This window comes from Cotesia typhae, unplaced genomic scaffold (genome assembly GCF_013202065.1).
Source record: "Cotesia typhae breed Kobodo isofemale line unplaced genomic scaffold, CoteBio_Ctyphae contig_23, whole genome shotgun sequence".
Classification (NCBI taxonomy): Eukaryota; Metazoa; Arthropoda; class Insecta; order Hymenoptera; family Braconidae; genus Cotesia; species Cotesia typhae.
The window spans coordinates 388416-411717 of record NW_027423729.1 but is presented as its reverse complement, the minus strand read 5'-3'; the positions used below and the strand labels follow the sequence as shown (position 1 = coordinate 411717).

At 30.3% G+C, this 23302-nt stretch overlaps 1 protein-coding gene across 3 annotated transcripts in view; it reads right to left on the bottom strand.

Moving 5' to 3' along the window:
- Nucleotides 1-23: 23 nt before the first annotated feature.
- The window catches only part of LOC141524934 (uncharacterized), a 35513-nt gene continuing 12234 nt past the window's right edge, over nt 24-23302 (bottom strand). For 2 of the 3 annotated variants that reach the window (XM_074239120.1, XM_074239121.1), the window contains 6 exons: nt 17707-18213; nt 11956-12098; nt 11251-11468; nt 10494-10720; nt 9977-10303; nt 24-9903 (listed from right to left, as the gene is read on the bottom strand). In XM_074239120.1, coding sequence (XP_074095221.1) covers nt 1324-9903; nt 9977-10303; nt 10494-10720; nt 11251-11468; nt 11956-12098; nt 17707-17736 — 9525 coding nt within the window. In that variant the 5' untranslated portion in view covers nt 17737-18213 and the 3' untranslated portion in view covers nt 24-1323. Of the gene's footprint in view, nt 9904-9976; nt 10304-10493; nt 10721-11250; nt 11469-11955; nt 12099-16169; nt 16302-17706; nt 18214-23302 lie in introns of all 3 variants that reach the window. The other variant, XM_074239122.1, reaches the window with a different exon arrangement.

Below are 23302 nucleotides of genomic sequence, written 5' to 3'. Positions count from 1 at the left end.
TATATATATATATATATATATATAATTCAATTGATACTTTGTCTCAACTTTGATTTTAAATCAATTATAAATTCATCTACAATTTAGATTTTTTTATAAAATAATAAAATGAAGCAGTTAAATCTCATAAAAATAATAGTATTTTAAATAAAAATTGATGATAAAAAATACTAAGTAAAGCTAAAATGAGGGAGACTCATGATCACAAGTGACTTTACATTTTTAAAAAAGACACGCGGAGAGCAAAACTGTACACAAGTTCTTAATTAATATTGGTTATTAATTAATTAATAATTTTAATTGTAGTCTCTGGCTGGCCTGTATCACGTAAGTGGTTAAATACGGAATAATTATGATAGGAGCTTCAAAATACACTATCATGCTTTTTATTTATATTCAATGTATTTACTTATTTATCCATAAACTCTCAACTCGTGGAGACCCAACCAGCTGACTAGATTGCGTTTTATAATGTCTCTTAAAATATAATAAATCTATAATTTAAGTATAAATTTATTTATTTATTTATTTATTTATTTTTTTTTTTTTTTTTTTTTTCATTTTTTTTTCATTTTATTTTTTTCTTCTATTCATTTTATTAAATGATCGACTACAATTAGAATTGGAATCTACAATGTTAATTTATTTATTAATCAGAGTATAATCTAATAATAAGTTTTTGTCTTAATATGAATACTTAAATTTATTAATAACTAAAAAATAATAATAATAATAAATTTATAATAACGTAAAAATTAAATATTAACTAGAGCTTGTTGCCTCGCTCCAAACAACAAAATCTGGATGGGTGAAGCCTGCTATACACTGATCAAGCATACTATTATTTACATCATCATCATCATCATCATCATAATCATAATCATTATAAATTAATTAATTAATATTAGCAAGAGCCTGGTATCTAATCTGTTATATCAAGCTACTACCATTTCACTGGAAAATTATCTCTCTCTCTCTCTCTCTCTCTCTCTCTCTCTCTCTCTCTCTCTCTCTTTCTCTCACACACGCACACATTTATTTTCTTCTTTCGTAATATTTATTTTCATTTATTTTCTCATTATGATAATTGGCATTAGCCGCTTTGGTCGCATTTATTCAATCATCATTTAAATATTACTAAACCACATTGAAACACATGGCGATTGCCCTTAAGCGTTTTTTTTTTATCATCATTATTTATTTGTTAATAATTTTAATATTTAAATATTACTTTTTAAAATTTTTCTTCAATAAATTTACAAATACCGTACACTTTAATTAAATACATTTAATAATAAATAAGCAAGAATACAATTGCTAAGACTACCTCTTTTTTCCAAGTGATTTAACCAATTTTTTCTTCAACTTATGCTCGATAATTTTACCACCACCACCACCACCACCACCACCGCCGCCGCCGCCGCCGCCGCCGCCGCCGCCGCTGCCACCAGTAGCACCGGTACTAGCACCAGTAACACCAGAATTACCGGTGTTACCAGTATTACCAGCACCAGTTTGTTTCTTCTTGGGTCTCTCGGGCGATCCATTACAACAGGTGCATCCTTTTTTGACATGCCCTCGTAAACTAGATCTTCTAGCACGACAATCAGGTTCTATCAAAGTATGGCAAGTTTCGTCATCGGATGGATCTGATGTTTTATCTTGACTCATTACTCCCATCTCGTTGTTGATGGTATCACCTTTAGCACGTTTAGCAATAATACTTTTAGACTCAGCACGATTTAATACTACCCTGGCATTGACGTGTACTTTACTGTTGTCTTTTTTTTTCAAATAATTACATCTATCATTAATTACAGTTGTACTGCTATTAGTTGTTACTGTTGAAGAATTAAAATTAGAAGAAGTACTTTTAATACTACTCAACTGTAAGCTGTCATCAAGCCCATTGGTAATCAAATCATCTGTCTGGCTGCTGATAGACTCACTGATGCTCGAATCCTCGTCATCGCTGCTAGATCTCGTTCTCTCAGAGATTGGACTTTCCCAAGATAAATATTCGGGACGTGACACTTTGGATGTGGCACGTTTTTTATTGGTGTACGTATACTTGTGTGTCGATAACAGTGGACCTGTAATTGGTGACAGCGGCGACGGTATTGTAACATCAGCAGTATTACCGCCCATTAACGTCATACTGTCATCACCAGAACTACCAATCGTGTTATTAACATTAGAACCAAGTGGTAATGACTCTGAATCTAAATCAATATCTAATTTAATATTTGATGGAATGCTAGACACACTGGTGGGTGAGCCTTCTTTAGAACCATTGCATGATATCATTTTTTTCAAGCACATTGTATCCTTTGAATCAATATCCATGAGCGGTAAATGTGGCGGTGAAAGTCTAGACAAGTCAGAAGTACTATTAGATCCCTCATCTTGGCTCTCTGGACTCAATCTCAAATGCTTAGGTGGATTAAGCATCTCGTTTTCTTCTTGCCTGTCGCGTTTTGACCTTTTGGATGACAGCCGGTCTGAATCTTTGGACGATCTATTGCGCTGGGAAATGCTTTTTCTGCGTTCGGTACTTTTTATTTCAATACTGGGAGCTGGACTAGTTTCACGGCTACCACTTGATGAATCTAATGGCCGAAAGTATGACGAAGCGTTGTACATTTTCATACCCAGCGGTTGACTGCATGACGCATCCTGCGACAAATGATCAAAAGACGGCGAATGATTGGTATCAAATAACAAATCTGCTTCTGGAAACAAGTCACTTGTGCTCGGTTCATCAACACCTAGATCTTCACATTCTTCGGATAAACTTTTTTGCAGTCTCAATTCGCGTTCCATTGCCGCTCGATTTCTCTCAATACGCTGTTGCGCCAATTCACGCTCCAATCGTGGATTATTATTTGAATTTTTACTAGCAACAACAATATTACTTTTATTTGATGTTGTAAACTGTTGAAAAGGCTCAAGATGATTTATAAAATATTTTTTAGTGGTGTTACTTGAATACAACTGTCCGCTATTCATGTCCATACTCTGGCTTGAACCTTTATTTATAATTTGCAATACTGTTTGTACATTTTCTGAACTATCGCCGTCGCGTGAATAAACTTTTAGCGGCTCAATAGTTAATTGATTGCTCTGAGAGGGAACGTACCGCCAAGGTGTATCTGGTGATGATTTTCTGTCGTCTGGTTCCCATGCTTCTTGTAGTCTAGCATTACCACATAAAACACCATTGCCTACTTTGCAATTAACCTCATTGTCACCAGATTGCCTTAATGTTGATTCTTGAAGGTCTAAACTTCCGCTAGTTCCATCAGAATTTATTAAATACTGACTTGGACTATCGATGCTAGACATTTGTTTGGACGTTACTACCGAGATTGGCTCTGACTTTAAATGATTTTGTATAGACGTAACCGTACTTGGCGATACAAGTGAAGTTATCAATGACTTGGAAACTTTTTCAGATGACAAAATTTGATCTTCAAGTTTTCTTTTAACAGCTTTTGGTGATATTACTTTACTATTATTTATTAATTCAGTAATATTATTGGTTTCCCGTGTTTTATGCTGGACTATTTGAGCTACTTGTTGCTGAATTGATTTATTTTGCGTATTACTGTTGTTCAATGCCGTGACATCACTCGGGGCTGCAAAAGTCAAAGCAATTGTTGCACTGTGCATTGAATCCAGCTTATTATTTTCACTTTGCAATTGTTCAATAAGCGGCTTTTTATCAGATTCTCCAAGATTTGAGGCCAAACAAACGACACTCTCAGTTTTGGTACTACTGGACGTTGATAATTTACCAATTGTTGAATTAAATAACCTTGCACCTTGTAATGTTAAGCCTGAATTACTTGTTATAACTCCGCAAAATTGCTGTGTATCAGTAATTTCACTCAAACTACGTTGTAGCAAGCCAATTGTCGGTGCTTTATTAACTAAAATAGTATTTTGTGTTGTCGCATCATTGATAACTGGTGTACCAGGTTCACTTTTAATAATAACGTCAGTTGCAGAATCACTTTTGCCGTCCAATGTTGAATCATTGTTTGCAAATTGTTGTGTTGTATTAATTGTTTGGTGTGGTACAACAACAGAAGTTGTGTTCAATGTTGTTGTTGTTGTTGTTGTTGATGCGGCTGTTGAAGTAGATGTTATTGTTTGTAAATTTGGTAATTTAACTTGTTTAACTTGTCCAGGTTGTTGAGAAATAATTTTGCCAGCTTGATTTAGAAATGATTGCAATACAAGGGCATTAGATACACCAGAATTGCCACCTGTTGTCAATGCTGCTGGTACGGCTGCCAATAATTTTGATCCACGAGAAACTATTGTAAATTGTTGAGTACTTTTAACCAAATTCATTGGTAAAATATAATTACCACTTGGTACAAGCACTGTTGTCCCACTAACTTTACCTGTAACAGACGCTAATGCTTCGCTAACATTAACTGTACCCGTAGGTACTGCTTCTTGAACAATAACCGTTCTCTGTTGTCCGCTACCGGGTTCAGTAAATATTAAATTACGTCTTTTAACATTAACCTCAACGCCATCATTTGAATCAGAGGTTGTTAAATTATTTCGCGTCTCTGACTGCGAGTCGAGATTAGAAGCTGTTGATTGCTCGTCTTGTCCCGAAAAACCAGCTGGACTGTCTTGTACAAGCGCAATACCACTCGATGAATCTTCGCTGCCCATAGTACGTCCCAAATCGTCAGCACTTGGACTCATTTCTGATGATTGCTGTCCACCAGATGGTTTACTTGATTTACCACCAGACTTTTTACGTTTTGACGATTGACTTGGATTTGTTGGTGGATTAGAACGTCTTCTAGGCGCAGGTTTATTATTCAAATCTGGAGAATTTCTCAGCTGCTCAGCGTACTCTGCAAGTATTGTATAAATACGTTGTGCAGTTTGTTCATCTTCTTGGGGTTTTTGCTGTGGTTTTGGAATTGGTGAGGATTTTGACGCATTACTAGAAGTATTAGTTTTAACATTTTTCGGGGCAGACTTTTTCGAACTTTTAGGTGACGGTGTTGGTGGTGTTTTTCCAGCAGAAGAAACAGATGTCGGGGCTGGAGTTACACAAGGACTTGAAGAACTTTGTGAAGTGACGCTAAGTGTTGGTGAAGCTGCTGGCTGACAATAACTCGTTACCACGACAACTGGTGCCGTCGTAGTATTGGTACTTTTTTGTGGCGTTGTCGGTGTCGATTGATTTACATAAGTCAGTGAAACTTTTTGTGGAAATACTTCTTGTTGCTGTTGAAATGTTGTGGTACTATTATTACCACCACCACCACCACCACCACCACCATTGTTGTTTGTAAATTCAGTGTTTGTTGAAGTTTGGGTTGAAATAAGAAGTTGCTGGGCAAGAGCCGATACAGCAGTCTGTTGATGTTGTTGTTTAGCTTGAGTTTGTTGGCTTGTTGTTTGCGTTTGAACAGCCGTGGTAGTAGTACTGGAAATTGATTGAAGCTGAGGTTGAATTGTACTACGTTCTTTAACTTGCTCGAGTACACTTTCAAATTCACGCAATTGTTCAAGTGTGGTTGAACTGACTTGATTTGGTACTTCGATGGGTGAATTTAATAAAGTATCTGCTCTGACAGCCGTCTGTTGTCTTTGTTGTTGTTGTTGCTGTTGTTGCTGTTGCTGTTGCTGTTGCTGTTGCTGTTGTTGTTGTTGTTGTTGTTGTTGTTTTTGTTTTTGTTGTTGTTGCTGTTGCTGTTGCTGTTGTTGTTGTTGTTGTTGCTGTTGTTGTTGCTGTTGTTGTTGTTGTTGCTGCTGCTGTGAATTTTGCTGTTGAATTCGTGAAGCATTAATAGTAGCCTGTATAACTTCAGCGAGGTTTTGCTGTCTCAGCGGCGTTCTTATAATATTCAACTTAACAACGGGTGGCCTACCACCGGGGAGTGAGTTAGTGTGCGATATAGCAGGTATGATGTTCAACTGACTAGGATTTGTTGTTGTTGTAATAGTAACAGGTATTTTGTGCGTTGTGTAAATAACACCTGGTGAAGTATTTTGAACGAGTTGAGTAATTGTTTGACTAGCATTCGGAGTATTAATATTTGTATTATTGCTACCAGTGTTCTGTACAATATTAAGTATCTGACTGCCGCCTGATGATGATAACTGCAGATTTGGAATGTTTGCTATTGACTGTACATTAATTCCGCCACTACTAACACTACCCTGACTATTTAATACAGACGTTTGTACAGCTTTAGATAAATTCGACGTTTTCTGGATACTGCTCATTGGTTGGGTTATTGTTTCAGTGGTTGATAAAGTGGCAACAGTCGTAGTATCTGTTGACTGTGTATAAATTGTTTTACCAAATGCCTGTTGAAATTTTGGTAATCCGGTATTTTGTAGTTGTTGTTGTTGCTCTTGTTGCTGTTGCTGTTGCTGTTGCTGTTGCTGTTGCTGTTGCTGTTGTTGTTGTTGTTGTTGTTGTTGTTGTTGTTGTTGTTGTTGTTGTTGTTGTTGTTGTTGTTGTTGTTGTTGTTGTTGTTGTAGTTGAGATACTTTAACCGTTTGTCTTTCATAAGTATTGCTTCTGCTGTTAAAACCACTTCCTGAGGATGATTCCGAGACTCGTTGAATTTGTCTAGTAAAACCAATACTATCATCTTCTAAATTTTGTAACGTCAATAAATTTCTCTGTCCTGTTGTTATAACATTAGGATTAACTGTTGCCAGTTGATAAGTACCATCAGGTTTGCAAACAATTTGTAATTGTTCAGTAGTAATTGGTACTGTTGTAGTAATAGCAGCTGTTGATGTTATTGTTGTTGCTATAACTGTTGTTGTTGTGGTAGTAGTTGAAGGCAATGGTGATTTATTTGGTGAATCATTGCGACTTATTACCCGTTGAATATTGTTGTTGTTATTATTATTATTATTATTATTATTATTATTATTATTATTATTAATGTTATTACTATTAGTGGTAGTATGAGGGCTATCTGGTTCAGTTGGTGAGACATTTGTTGAAATAGTTGGTGATGCATCAGGAGGCTGATTAGCCTTTTCACCAACGTCATGAAGCACTGATGTACGTGTCGGTGGAGATGTTTGTCCGGCTGGACTCATTCCAACTCCACTATCATGACCACCAGACGAGGGTGTACCTGGTAATTGTATTATGCTGCCAACAATACTCGACGCACGATTTCTCGGTGATGTATTACCGCTATTAATCGATCCAGAATTTGGACTTTGCGGAATGTTACGTGATATTTGAACAACATTAACTGTTGACTGTACACGCGGTGGTACCATCATGTCCAATGTATTTAAACCTGGAACTGTTTGAGCCAGTATATCCGAATCACGTACTGCTTTAGCTAGTAGGTCATAATTACTTTTTCCTAAATTATTATTATTATTATTATTATTATTATTGTTATTGTTATTATTACTAATATTATTGTTATTAGATTTAATTGGTTTGCGTCCACGTGGACTTTTGTTATTTTTATCACTTGAATAATTATGATTATGGTGATGATGATGATGATGATTATGATGATTACGATGATGATGATGATGATGATGATGATTATGAATTGAATTTTTGTGCGAAAATGGCATTTTCTTTTGTATATTTAAAAGCTCACTTGATAAATCACCGGCACTCAATACTCCCGGTTGCTTTTTAATTTTTGTTTGTTCTAATTTTTTATCTATTTCATTATTGCGTGTCAATACAATTTTAGGATTTAAATTAAGTGTACTTAATAATGGGGCAAATTTAGTAATATTTCCACCAACATTATTATTACCACCACTGACATTATCTTTATTGTTAATATTATTTTTATTAATATTATTATTTAAAATATTTTTCGGAACTAATTGATTTATTCTTGGTGTGGGTTTTTTAGTATTTTGTGGTCTAAACATTCTCAATGATTTTAAAACAGCCGGGTCACTGCGTTTTTTAGTTATAATTATTGGTGAAACAGCGGTAAAAGCAGAACCTTTAATTGTTTCTCGTTTATTTTCATCCAAATCCGCAGAAAACAATGTTATTATATCATTGCTACTAACATCCGAACCACTGACGTCTCCACTACCGGCACCGCTTGATATTGTCGTCGTAGTATGATGTAAATTTTCATTAACAAGCATATGAAAATGTGATACGGTATCAACAGTTAATTTAGATTTAGCAACACTAGTTACATTATTACTGATACCACCATTGCTTCCATTATTACCACTACGTTTAGTTAATTCTTTATTATTGCACGGTTTATTATTTATTTTATTATCCTGTCGACATCCGTCACTTCCTAAACTGTCAGTCTGACTGTCCTGAGTATTAGTGTCCTCAGTATCAGAAACACAACTTGATTTTCTTCTTCTGTTGTTGTAACTATTATTATGATAATGTTTATTACTCGAGGATTTAACACCACTACTACTGTCATAATCACTTTCAGAAGATATCAACCGGTGAATTTTACGTTGTCGACCAGTCCTACGAACTCGTAAAATACTTCCACTGTCGGAATCAGAACTATCGTCTAAACTACGTCTGGTAGAAGTTCTTTTGTAAGAGCCAGCTGGTTGAAAACTTCCATACTGCTCAGAAGTATCAGACGCTCCGTCTGCCCATTGCTCGTAACCCTTTTCAATACCATAAAAAACATCCTTACTGTCATCCTCCGATGGCCAATCTTTAAATTGTGAGTAATCAATATTAAGATACTTTAACTCTTTATTAGTATGACGCATTTCTTGAGCATTCTCCAAATATCGTTCACAAAGTGTACTTAATTCAGTCCAATCAGACACCCAGCTCAGCATATGGTAACGTGGACTACTCAGTACAACAGCTAAATCATCGCACAATTGAGGCGTCAATCCTAATTGTTCGGCATCCAAAACTTGATTTGGCACTGATTTTTCGTCATAGTTTGCCGAACCCGTAACTACTTCTCCTTTAATAAGTATCAATGCATCCAATGTACGATGATCTTTATTAACAATGACACTATTACCACTCTCAGTAGAAGACTTGTTTTTATTATTAATATTATTATTACTGCTACTGTTATTAGAATTATTAGTATTACTATCAACATTCATTCCTTTATAATTATTACAATTAAGACATATTTCGTCCAATGAACCTTCACTGTTTGAATCTTTTTTAAAATTATTAATAACACATTTATCTGATTTTTTATCAGTATTATTACTATTACTACTACTACTACTACTACTACTACTACTACTACTACTACTACTACTACTACTACTACTACTACTACTACTACTACTATTAGTTGAATTCGAATGACAACCTTGAACCGGTGAATTTAATAATTTTTTTAACAATTGATCTGTACATTTACTATTATTATTATAATTTTGTGATTGCTCCTTAAGATCTGTTTTAATATTACTATCTGTAGTATTTTCAAATTGTGATTCAATTATTGTTGTTTTATTATTATTTGATTGAGAGTTGTCATCAATTTTATTAGAAGTTGTAGTTGTGGTAGTTACTGGTGTCGATGTTGTAGTTGCTACTTCTACTGGGGTTATCGACAATCTTTCATTTTCTTCATCAAGAGTGTGAATTTGATGTTGACTCTCTAGTCGTGTTACTTTACCACAAGCTATCGCCAATTCGCATATTTTATTGTAGCAAGCGCGCGTTGGATTTAACGAAAACGCGGTTAATACACATTCACGTGCAATACCAATATTATTATTAACAACATCAGCCAATTTTAGAAATTGCGTACTAAGACGTTTTGCCGTTTCACGTACATTATCAATATCAGACTTTATTTTTTGTGTTTCCAATTCATTCATATCTGCTGTAAGTGCTCTGATGTATAATTCAATAGCCAATGGTTTAATACTATCCCCAAACTGAAAATTAAAATACAATTAATTAATCAATAATTAGTTATTTATAAATAATTTAATTATTTAATAAACTCACGTATTTCAGTAAAACAGTACAAAATAAATAAATATGCTGGGCACTTTCAGCATTTTCTATTAATTTTCTAATCATACCCGGTAGATTTGGATCAGTTGCCTTAAGCTTAACATGTAAGCACACCCAGGAGTTAAGAATTTGTTCTAAAACACTTGCACTAGTTTCATTAACGGGCCTAACCATACCCGCTGTTACAAGATACTGAGCAACTAATTCGGCGGCTTTTATTGAATTTCGCCAAACACGCGCAGTACCATATTTCATTGGTTTCTCGCCGCTTAATCTTTGGACTAGTTCTAATCCATCATTTAGGTCCATTAATTTTAACTGTAAAAATAAAATAAATATTTTAATATTAAATTCTTACGTCAAAATAAATATCTATCTTTAATAATAATAATAATAATAATAATAATAATAATAATAATAATAATAATAATAACAACAACAACAAATACAATAAACATGTCTATGGAATTTTTAATTTAATACTATATAGAAAAATTATTATTCTTACTTGAGCGAATATATCTTGCGTGCGTTTTAATTTGTACAACAGGACAATGTATACGTCAATCATAAAATGAACATGATGAAGATCCGACAATGAACGTAATCGATCAGTTCTTCGAAGACTTCGGACACAAGCTGCTGCAAGATTTACTGCAATGTCCTCGCAGCGATCTTCACAGAGAATTTTCAACCGCATTGTTAACAATTCCCCTTTTTCCGAGCAACAAAATTCTATAATTAAAAATAAATTATTATTAATTCATTTAAATATCATATACTTAATAATATAAATAAATATTTTATTTCAAGTTTGAAATATAATTTAAAAACTTTTATGAAAAAAATTTCAATTGATTTCATAAAACTTTAAATCAGAGTTCATTCAATTTTAAAAATCCAAATACTTAATATTGAAATACAGTCACGTATAAACTTTAAATTAAAAGTCTTTACAAAACAATGCAAATATAAGCTCAAATATTATTTTTACTGACTATAAAAATATTATTTTATAAATCCGCCGTTTATCTAACGACTATGAATCTATGGACTATAAAACCATTAATGATTCATGATAGGAGATATAAATACCATTTGTCTTAACGATCGAACGATAAGTTGAAATAATAAAACTTGATAAAATTAGTCATTAGATATAAATAATTATAATTTTGTTAAATGTAATGTAAGGTGACAAATTGATATAATGGTATTGCAGATTCAAAATAATTTTTTTTTTTTTTTTTAATATTATTATTTACCTTCTTCATGTTCAGGATCTGGTTGGCCATTAAGTATGCGGTCTAGTGCTGGATGAGCCCATGGATTGTGTACCAACGCGATGAGGGCTGTGCACCTCGACGCGACCGGATGGTGCACCAGGTGACTCGCACACCTCTGCAACGTTACGCTGAGGTGTGTTTTTGTAGCAGGTGACAGCTTTGGCCACTCCCCGCGCAATACCAATGTCAACGTATGTCTAAAATATTTTTAAATTTATTTTAATATTCATATTATATAAAAGTTATTCTATTTTTAATGATTCAATATGTTCAGCTATTAACGCAACCACACTTTGAACCATTATTGTCATGAAAAATTACCTTAAAAAAATTAACGGACGTTTAAAAAATTTTTTACTTTAAATAAATAAATTAAATAATTACAGGATCAAAATAAAAAAATTTAATAATCAAAAATAATATTAAAAAATGAAAGGAAATTTAAATCTTGTGAAATTGTAACGAGTTAGTACGATAATAAATTAATATTAAAATAATCAATTATTATTTTTTGAACGAATTAATCAACTGTTTTAATAAGTTAAAGAAAAATAAATAAATAAAAAAGTTTTACAAAGCATACTTGTAGTTAGTTATAAAACATTAATTTAAAAGCTCTCAGTAACTTGAAATTATTAAAATTCATAAACTAGTAAATATAATAAAATATAATAAAAAATTTACTTGTGGACCCATTCTATGAGAGACTGGGTGGCCTCTGGGTTTGCCGTAGAAATGAAATTGGTGACATGCTCCCAGGCAGACAGAAGTGCACCCACCTTGTCGCCGTACTTTTTTTTGCTGTCACTTAAAGTAGCTTCGAGCCCCTGTAAATAAATTTAAATATTAGATATAACTTGTAGCTCTATATTATAATTTATAAAATATACACTTTAATTATTTTTTTTTTTTTAATTTCATTAATAACCAAAGCACTGAAAAAAATAATGTAAATAAATAAAGTAAATTAATACATCAATTATTACAAATAAACACCTGGAAAATAAATTCTCGATATTACTTAGTATGCATACTGTAAGTGTTTTGATGTTGATTGTAATGTATAGTAAACGAAGAAAAGAAGCAACCACTTTACTGAATTAAAACAGGTGCTTTTACAGCATCATACGAGATAAAAACTATATAAGTTAAGATTAAAAATTCCAATTTAATTAAATTAATTACATCTGTAATACCAATCATTTCTGGTATAATAAATTCATAATGTGTTATTGCTATGCAACTGCTGAAATAATAATTAAGCTTGCATGAAGAGAGAATAATTATTTAATTAATTCTTCAAATATATATTATCGATTATTTGATTTATAATAGATGTGATGATAATGATAATTTTTACTAAATCTGCCTTTGACTTTAACTAACGACCAGATTGAGTTATTTTTAATTGACTGTGAAAAAATTATTTATAAAAATAATAAACTATTACAATTATGATTTATAACTGTTGACAATAAATTTTTTATAGTTTTATTTTTTATTTATGAAAATATTATCGGATAAATTGTAATTTAGATGACATGATTGATACTTTAAATATGTCATTGTAGAGTTTACCAAGTATATATATATATATATATATATATATATATATATATATATATATATATATATATATATATATATATATATATATATATATATATATATATATATATATATATATATATATATATATATATATATATATATATATATATATATATATATATATATATATATATATATATATATATATATATATATATATAATAGTATGTACTATATTATACTGTATATACTCAGTCGTCTATTTCAATCAGTATTATTATTTGGTGCAGTGTGTTGCCTACCGGAATAACATTCACGTCAACCACAGAATTTCCTGACCTGAAATATAACGATATTAAGACTGAACTATTGGAAATTATTTTATGTGTATCCTTTGAATCATTTATAAATTGTCAGTACGTATTATATTATTTCATACTGATTAAAAGGCTGTATCATAAATATTATCATTTTAAATTACATAAATCAAATTTTATTTCATCAAATATTTTAATATATTCGATAACTCGATAGTGCAATTTAACGAAAGGTTGTTGCGAAATATAACGATGTAAATAAATTCTTTGTTGTATAAAATTTAACGAATGTATTGATGTTATATTACAATTTTTAATCCCAATCAACTATTTATCTGGAAACTTTTTTACTCATAAAAAATTTAAGCTTAGTTTTATACTGTTGCAGTAAAATATTTTTCTATCGGTAAAATTGTAAAATAAAATAAAAATTCTCTTTTACCCTTTTTTATTTTTTTTTTTTTTACAGCATAAAAAAAAATAAATAAATCATATGCGTAAAACGCTAAATGTAAAAAGTGATACAAATAAAGCGAGTTTTAATTATAATAATTTGGCTCCATAAAAGTACTACTAAATAAAAAAGACTTAAGTATTTTTTCATAGTAATAATTAAATTACTGGCTGATAAAATGTCACTTTAATTACACGTATATTTTCGGTGGCTCATAAAGTATAAAATCTAAATTTAAATAGGTAAATATTAATTATAACTTACTAAAATAAATATAATTTTTACCGCTCTAGTAAACTACATCGTGTAATAAAATTAAATATCAAAAACGTTATCTCACAAAATAAATAATGCTGCCTACTCGAGGAATAATTTAACCGGTAAAACTAATTGAATAAAAATAAAAAGTTTTCCTATGTAAATAACATTTTTCACTTGGTGATATACATAAGTATTTTTATATAAATATTTAACTCATCTGTTATCTCTGATAGCAATATTCTGGTGAACTATTTTAAGTACCAACTATATAACTAGTTTATTTGTGTATTATATTCGGATCTACGGATGTATACTGGTCCATGAATTTTCAGTATATTTGAAAAAACGCAGGGGATTTCCATTAACAATAAAAAGTAAAACTGAATGGTAATATGAACGACAATATTAATTAATAAAAAATATTTATAAATTTAATTAATCATAGATAATGAATTTCTGCTCATTATTATTATAACTATTAACATCCATTATTATAATAACAATAACAGTTAATAAAAAGGACAAATATTAAAATTATGTTCTATGCCCTATGAATAAAAATTTAATTAGAATTTAAATGACTTTTTTCATGTCTTTATGATTTTTTTTTTTTTTTTTAATTATATCTAGGATAATTATAAGTTAAATTAAAACTGTTTTATAAAATTTTTTAGCGCAGATTTAATTACTTGCGTCAGTGAAAAAAATAAAATATTGCATAATATTTCTATATATTTCAATAAAATGAATGATAACGGATTATTCAAATACACGGCAGAAGATAATTAGACATGAGTAAATGATAGTAAAAAAAAAAAAAAATTAATTAGTAACAGTAATTCATATTACCATTGAATTGTTTTGCAGTGCACAAAGCATTATTTTGTTATTTTTTTTCTGTAAAATAAATCTAAATAACAATGAAAATATTAATAAGCGGTGAATAGCAACAATTAGTGGATTAACAATGTAACAAACTTTGTGAATAAATAAAAAATGATAAAAATAAAAAATATTGTAGAAAATCAAACGTTGAAATAATCAAATTTATTGGTGCAATCTTGACCGAGGTAAACTAAAATAGAGAATAGGAAGGGAATTTATAGATGTTGCACATTGCACAACGTCGAGATAGCCATTATTGGAATAGCATGAATAACCGAGTACACTTTGCTAATCGATAATCGATATCCAGCGAAACCATCATAATCAAGATTCGTAGGTGACCTAACAGTAGTCACACACACACACACACACACACACACACACACACACACACACACACACACACACACACACACACACACACACACACACACACACACACACACACACACACACACACACACACACACACACACACACACACACACACACACACACACACACACACACACACACACACACACACACACACACACACACACACACACACAAGTAACTGGCTGGTTATTTACATTCGAGTAAAATAGCCATAAGTAATATAAAATTCTACAACCAGAAGAAGACAGATCTGCTTACTTTAGAGGAAAATAATGAATTGCTAGAGAAAACATGAGTGCGTCAAAGCTAGCGAAATTTATACCCCGGGAATCACCAACGGTATAGAGTATTGAGTTCACAAGCAGAGTGAACAGAACAAGAGACAAATTCTAAACAGCAAATACTGTGTGAGTATGTACACTAGCTACGGTTTATACAGTATACATATATAAATGTGTACTGAGAGATGTATTATATTATTTGAAAGTGAATAGAATGATAAGGTGGATGGAAGAGGATGGAAGAGCAAGAGAGTAAGAGATAAGAAAATTTGTTGAGATGAGAGTAAAATTACCGGAACTAGTGTTTACTGTTTGTCGTATTCAATGCTTACGACTGCTCATCCAAGTTGTACTACTCGTGCTTTAGTTGACAACTTTGTATTTGGAAATGAAATACCAAATTCAGATCCTCACTAATTCAAGCTTCGTTGACTTTATAATTATATTTGAGGAATTCCAACAATGTATTAACTTACACAGAATTAACTGTATTAACAGTAAGATATTGACAATACAATGTTACTGAGTTATTTTTATTATTATTAGTATCATCATTTATAATTCACGATAGAGATATTTTTATTTTTCGTTTTGCTCAAGTGGTTACTTATCTAGCTCTTGAAGTAATTTTAATAATAACAGTAGACAATAAAATGTAAAATAATAATTTTGAAACAATAACAAATGAAGAGTTTATAGAGAAAAAAATATAAATAAATAAAAATAAAATAAAAACAAACAGAAGAAAACAAAAAATATATTAATGCCTACCGCGAAAAATGGGACCATTATAATGATGATTGTTTTGTGTACGTAGTTATTTTCTTGCGGTGTAAATGCTGCCTTCTTATTTTACCATGATAATCCATTGTATGAGCCGTCCAATCCTTTAGTGAGATTACGCTATAAAAAAACATAGACTAAATTTTTAAGATTGAATCGACAAGAATTTTTGTTTTTTATCATTCAACAAAATTACAGAAACAATAATAAGTTGAAATAAACAAGCCTAAGTTACAAGTCGAGATGATTAAAATGATAAATAGATGACATTTATTTGGTTTTAGCTTTTTTTTTCCCCAGACCTAGACTATATCTCTTTTATTTATGTAGTGCAGACTTAAAACTCATCCATCTTTTACAATTCACTCAATGTGCCGATGCATATTTATTTTTTCAACTCCATTTTTTATTAAATTCGATTTAATGTCATTGGGATTTTAAATTTAAAATATCCTTTTAAGTTAAACTCAGGCAGCGCTACACGCTTTTCTTTCGATTAATTTTACTTTTTTCCTTCTTATTTTCTTTCTCGTTTTATTTCATTTAACTCAAGAATAAATCAATAGTTCACCAGAGATCACAAGTAAAAATAATAGAATAATGATTGAAGAAAAAAATAAATAAAATAAAATAAAATAAAGTAATCTACGTAAAAATGATCATTTTTTACTTTTATTCATTTTGATTCCTTTAAAGTTCAGGGCGAATTTATGTTACTCTCAAAAGAAAATAACCAACAATTTTAGAGTACTTCAATGGTGCATTTGTGTCTATGTATGTGTGTAATGTTCCATCTTTTTGATGCAGAAAGTAGTAGTGCGAGAAAACTTTCAAGTTGAATTAGAAAAAATAACAAAAATGTATAAATTTATTCTCCAGATTAGATATAGTGACAACTGAAAACTGTCAATACAAATGAAAAAATTCAACAAAGTTGAGAGAAAAAATTATATTTATTATTTGTCTTTTATATATCACGTGCAATAAATATATAAAAGAGTTTTTAGTTTCAGAGAAAATAAAAAGTGAGAAAATAAACGTACACATCAAGTATTACCACTATAATAATAGCAAAAATAATTATTATTGTCATCATCATAATCATCATTTGTTGTCTCAGTTGTTTACCAGTAAAATCAATTGAACTTTTCGTTAACTTTTCTCATTCTAAAAGTTTCACCGAACATAAGACTTTTCGTCTCGGGCTCGTCGAGAGTCCGTCCGTTTGAAAACTACGACGTTTGCCAACTCGGTAAATTCGGCAATTCGCAACGTTATTTTCTTTAATTTTTTTTTCTCACGTTTTTTTTTCCCTCTTTACGACTCATTCTCTTTTCAGTTTTTTAAACTTAAAAAAAAAAAAAATCTAAAATCTCTCTCTCACTTTGTTAATTTTTTTTTTTTTACTTGCGAGTAAAATAAAGTTTAAAAAATTGAAAATTTTAAATAAGCTATAAAATAATAAAAATATTCAAAAAAAAAAAAAAAAAAAAAAAAAAATAGTAGTAATGATAATAATTCTTACCACGCACGACTTTTGGATGTGCGAAGACATTCAGAGTCGTATCGTATGCAATTTAAGTATGTCAGCGACTGTACTCCGTGATAATTTTTATTATTTAATAATTTGAATAATATTGAGGGCTTTAGAGATGGAATTAACCAATAATAGCTGTGGCACGGCCCCAGCAGTGGCGGCAACCTAAGCACTGTTGACGAATCAGTGTGATTGTTCTTAAAGTTGATGATTGTGGAGCCCGGTGTGTCTCGTGGCCGCGAGCACCGTCCAGGAGCTACAATAACAGGACTCGTGGCGGACATCAGCAACTACGCTTAAATGTTAAACGCCAGCTATGTCCTCCTATCCTCTGAGACTCCAGACTGCCAATAAGTATTTTCTATAACCAATAATATCCTATCCTTTGAACGTAATTCACAATTCTTCGTTTTTTTCTTTCACAACTTGTTTCTTCCTGCGGTTTCAATTCCCTGCAGACCCTTACTTCCTCCGTCCCTTCAGCCACTCGAACTTCTGTAATTATCAAAAAAGCTTTAATCACTACTTTTTCAATTATTATTATTATTATCATTATTTATGTTCATAGTATAAAATCAGTTTTTAGTAAATGAAATTTTTTCTGATTGTTAACGTCATACACTTATCAAAAAATGACATTGGCTAAAAAAAAAAAATTCTTGAACTAACTAGAATTAACTTAAGATAAATTTCTCAGTTCACGAATTTTTTTGCTTAATTTAAGATCATCAACTCCTTCTTAATGATTCTCTTGATTCAAGATTTTTCCTCTTGAATAAATTTAATTTTTTCAATCAGTATTCATTAATATTATTAGTTATAATTAAGCTTAAAAAAATTTCAAACGTTATTACAATTACTAATAGGACTAATATTTATTAAAACTGCTATTTAATAAAATCCGTATTTATTATTGTTTTTGTTTATTTTCTTATTAACTTTAATCATCGTATTATTCTTCAATAAAAAATTTCTATTATGACCAATCCTTTAGAACATATAGTAAATAATGAAGAAGACGGTTCAACAGAGCGTAAGACGGAATCGTCTGTATCTATACATATATATATATATATATATATATATATATATATATATATATATATATATATATATATATATATATAAAGAGATTTTTTTTTTTATTTTTATTCTTTCTCCAATCGAGTTTTCTCTTTCCCCATTTATTTTTTACTAGATATATATATTTCTCTCTATGTTTTCTCAGTGGAAAAAGATGACTCGATCCTCTCTTCGCAATTTCGTAACGAGCCCAAGAGCAAAAGCTCTCATCTTTTTGCTCTTTTTATTTTATTTTACGTATATATATATATATATATATATATATATATATATATATATATATATATATATATATATATATATATATGGATTTTTTTTTCTCAACCCTATACAAGTACCAGTTAAGCCGTTTTACACATATATTTCGCTGATCCTCTTTTACTTTTTTTTTTCTACAAACTTTTAATTTTATTTTATAATTAAACACTCATAAAATCACTACAACCTTATCTAATAATTTCATAAATACACCTTGATCTAAAACTTGATAAAGTATATTAAAAAAAAATATCCAATGCTAGCGGTTAAAAAAGTTTTTATACTACATTCTGATATTTAATAGTTAAAGTAAAAATAATAAATTATGAATGACCGTTTTGTCATCGATGAATGGTTGGATAACTAGCGAATAAATTAATTAATACAGCATTTGGCGAGTTATCATTACATGACGAAAAACAAGACATTGAAAATTAGCCTAATTAATAAATAAATAGAATTAACGAAGACAAAATGAAGGTAGAGTAGTCTAACATTTATACTTGGATTGCATAAATGTTTAATCAAGGAGAACAAAAGTATGTGTCGAGATATATTGGACTTGTGCTTACAGTAACAATTTACATTGAAATAATATACGCTCCATCTGGTCCGCCATCTTTCTCTTTTCATCCCTCATTAAGTTGCGGACGTAGAGACGAGGTTTGCGCTAATTAGTTTTCTCTCATCCTTACATGCATACATTTATATATTCCATTTCATATAATTTCATTTTATTTAATCTCATTTCTACTGCTCTTTATCTTTATCTTCAGATAAGAGTTAACTCAACCGTATCAACAAATTTTCTAGCATACGTGATCGGAAATCATATGTAGATGCACGAACGTCGGAGTGTTCCTTTCCGGCGTTGTGTATTTATCGCTTGTATAATTCAACACATCTACTCGTCTGCGATCCGACTAATACTATAGTGACATAGACATAGATATAGACGCAGACGTAGATGTAGACATAGAGATGACGTTATACACAGAATACCGCTTATATCACGTACGCAAAGTAAAATCTTTTGAGGCAAGGCAAATGCAAGCGATGTATGGAGATATGACTAGACTACATACTCACTATTTAACACAATATATCTCATACACATATACACACATATATTCTTGTATTTAGATATGGTACTAGTGTATTTACGGCTTCTGATTCAGAATGGAGGGTAGAAGAGAATAGCGATATGGGGTAGTATAGTTATGAGGGGATTTTGTATTGCGTGTGAAACCTGATGTCTTGCTAAAGACTTAAGAGTATATTTTTTTTATCAACTATAACTGTATACTAAAAAAATAAAAATATAAAAAAAAAATGTAAAAAAAAAAAAGAGTAAAGAAAAGAGCGGAAAAAGTTTTGGGTTCGAGAGCAACTCTGAGGAAAAACTTTTTTTACCGGACGTGAGTATACTTTGAGGTTTGCGACCAGACTTATTTTTTCTTTCTCGTAGTAACTTTCATGAAAAATAATTGCCATTCATTTTTCCCGCAGAAAAAAGTAAACGGGCTACTTGGCAACGCGGATATATATACATATATATATATATATATATATATATATATATATATATATATATATATATATCAAGGGCGCATTCGTTATATATTTCTTATTTTTTATTACTTATTATTCTCTTTCATTCCTATTCTGGAGATTTTATATTTATACTTTAATTCTTATTTTTTCTCAGTTTTCCGTTATTTTAGATGTTTTGTATACCTTGGAGGCATATACCAAGAGCGTACAACCGAATAGAGTTGAGGAAAGTAAAATACAAGAGGCGTTTTCTCCAATAATTGAATGTCACATTTGCATTGCTAAAGTTTTATTTTTATGTCGAATTGTGCGAAAACGAGGTAAAGCATACAGGTTCTCCTTTATTAGAATATTATATTAAATAACGTTTGTTTATTTTTGAGTAACTATTGATTGATTTTTTCTTTTATAAACCAATAGATTTATTTGATGATTTATTAATGGATATAAATAACTATTAATAACTCAAGATGTAGAGCAACAAAAAAAAGAACTATTTCAAATAGTTTCAAAAATGATCAAGAATCCTTTATCATTTATTTTTTTCTAGGTGTTAATATATATACGGATATTTGAATGACAAAAGATTAAAGGATAAAGAGAAAATTTATTTGACATTTATAAATTTATAAATTTGAACTTTATTATATGGAATTTGGGTGTTTAGTTTTCTTGGTCATTACAAAACAATGTAGGAAATGCGAGTGCTGCGCATATTCTCCGACTGTGTACCTACTTATATACATATAAACCTATGTATACACAACAATATAAGGGGAGAAGCAGGGGCACGCCCTTATTCAACGCTCCTACGATGTACGAGTAGAAAAATAGAAAACCGAATAGAAAAAGCTCTATCATTGTTATATATAGTTATAGATAGGGTATATATTCTTTAAGGTTGGTTCGAAATACCGAAGTTCAAATTAAACAGACAGTATAAAAATTAATCTTTTTTTCAAGCTTTTTCGTTTGATTGTGCTTTTCGTTTGATTTAAATTTTTAAAATAATTGTTTATAAATTTCTACTCCGTTTAGTTAACGGTTAAGGGATGTTTTTTTTTTTCAAGTACACTACTTCAGGAAGTTTAACGTTTATATCAAAACAGTTAAAATACTGAGAAAATGAAATTGCCGTAATTTCAGTAACGCTTGATAATTGCCAATTATCATTTTCTGCTGCTGTATAAACCCATTTATATACACATTCACATCTACACGTCCACGTCCACGTCCGCGTCCACGTTTATGATGTGTGTATGTTATATGAATATATCTATAGAATGATAGACTGTGTACTTATAGTACACATAGTGTTCTGTTCGCAATAAAAAAACTACCCGACATGATCGCAATACGGCAATTAGATTTTTATCGAAATATCGCGATAAAAATAAAAATTGAGACATCAATAAAATTATTTTAAAAATTCAAAAAACTATCTCATATTTTTTGAGATTTTTTTTTTTTTATGTCTTACGTATTTTAAAATTAAATTTTTGAGTTTATTTAAGTCAAGATTATAATTAATAGTTGATATAATATTACTGTGATTAATTATTTATTTTATCCACCTGTTAGAGGTAAAATGTATTAACCCTTAAAATTTGCCCTTTAACATTCAACCCTTGCAGAAGCGAAAACTTAACGGATATCCGTCGTTTTTTTTTTTCTTCCACCTCGAAGCACACAGTAACGTCACACGAGGGTGAGCGAGAGTCTGAGCGTGTGTTGAGTCTTCATGAGAGCACTTAATCCTATAGTTAGTGCTCAATGGAAAGATAAAAAAAAACTTTTCAAAAAGAGGAAGAACGAAAAAAAGAACGATAGATGGTAACTTGAATGTGAGAGTACACGTGCATTTCCCAGATATTTACAATTTTAATTATTTTTCATGAAAAGGGATGTGGGTTGTGAAAATTTAAATTTTATGTGTCGTTTGGCTAGATTTCAGTTAATGAAATGTTAAATATGTAAGAATAGCAATTGGATTTAAAATAATTAAAGTAAGCTTTCGAAGAAAACATTATATAAAAATTTTTTAGTTGATTTGATGTGCCTTAATTAAACCAGAAAGACTTTTTCAAGTTTAATTAAAATTTTTACTATAATTCAAGTGTTTTTAGGGTAGCCTTTTGTTTTTCAAATCTAAAATTAGACAAATATCTAGCTGTGACAAAATAAAAAAAAAAAAATAAAAAAAAAAAAAAAACAAGTCTTCCAAAAATAGAGGACCGAGTACTCGGTTCTACATAGAAGATAAAAACATGTAAATTTTTCGAAGCAAAACTATTGGCACTTGAAAAAAAGTAAATTGGCATGGTCAAAGGGTAACCCAGTTACACGGTGAGCTTCCACAGAAGCGCAGTTAAATAAAATGAAAGTGCGTCTAGGGTCACGTGCGAATTATATACGTCCCAGTAAAATCAGAGTCTTCTCTCCTTCATATTATATATATATATATATATATATATATATATATATATATATATATATATATATATATATATATATATATATATATATATATATATATATATATATATATATATATATATATATATATATATATACAATATACCGTTAACAAAAGCATAACATTGTACATTTGTACTTTGTGCAGACATTCATTACAAATGTATGTGTGTATGTGCATTAAAAGAGACACTCATACATATATACCATGAAA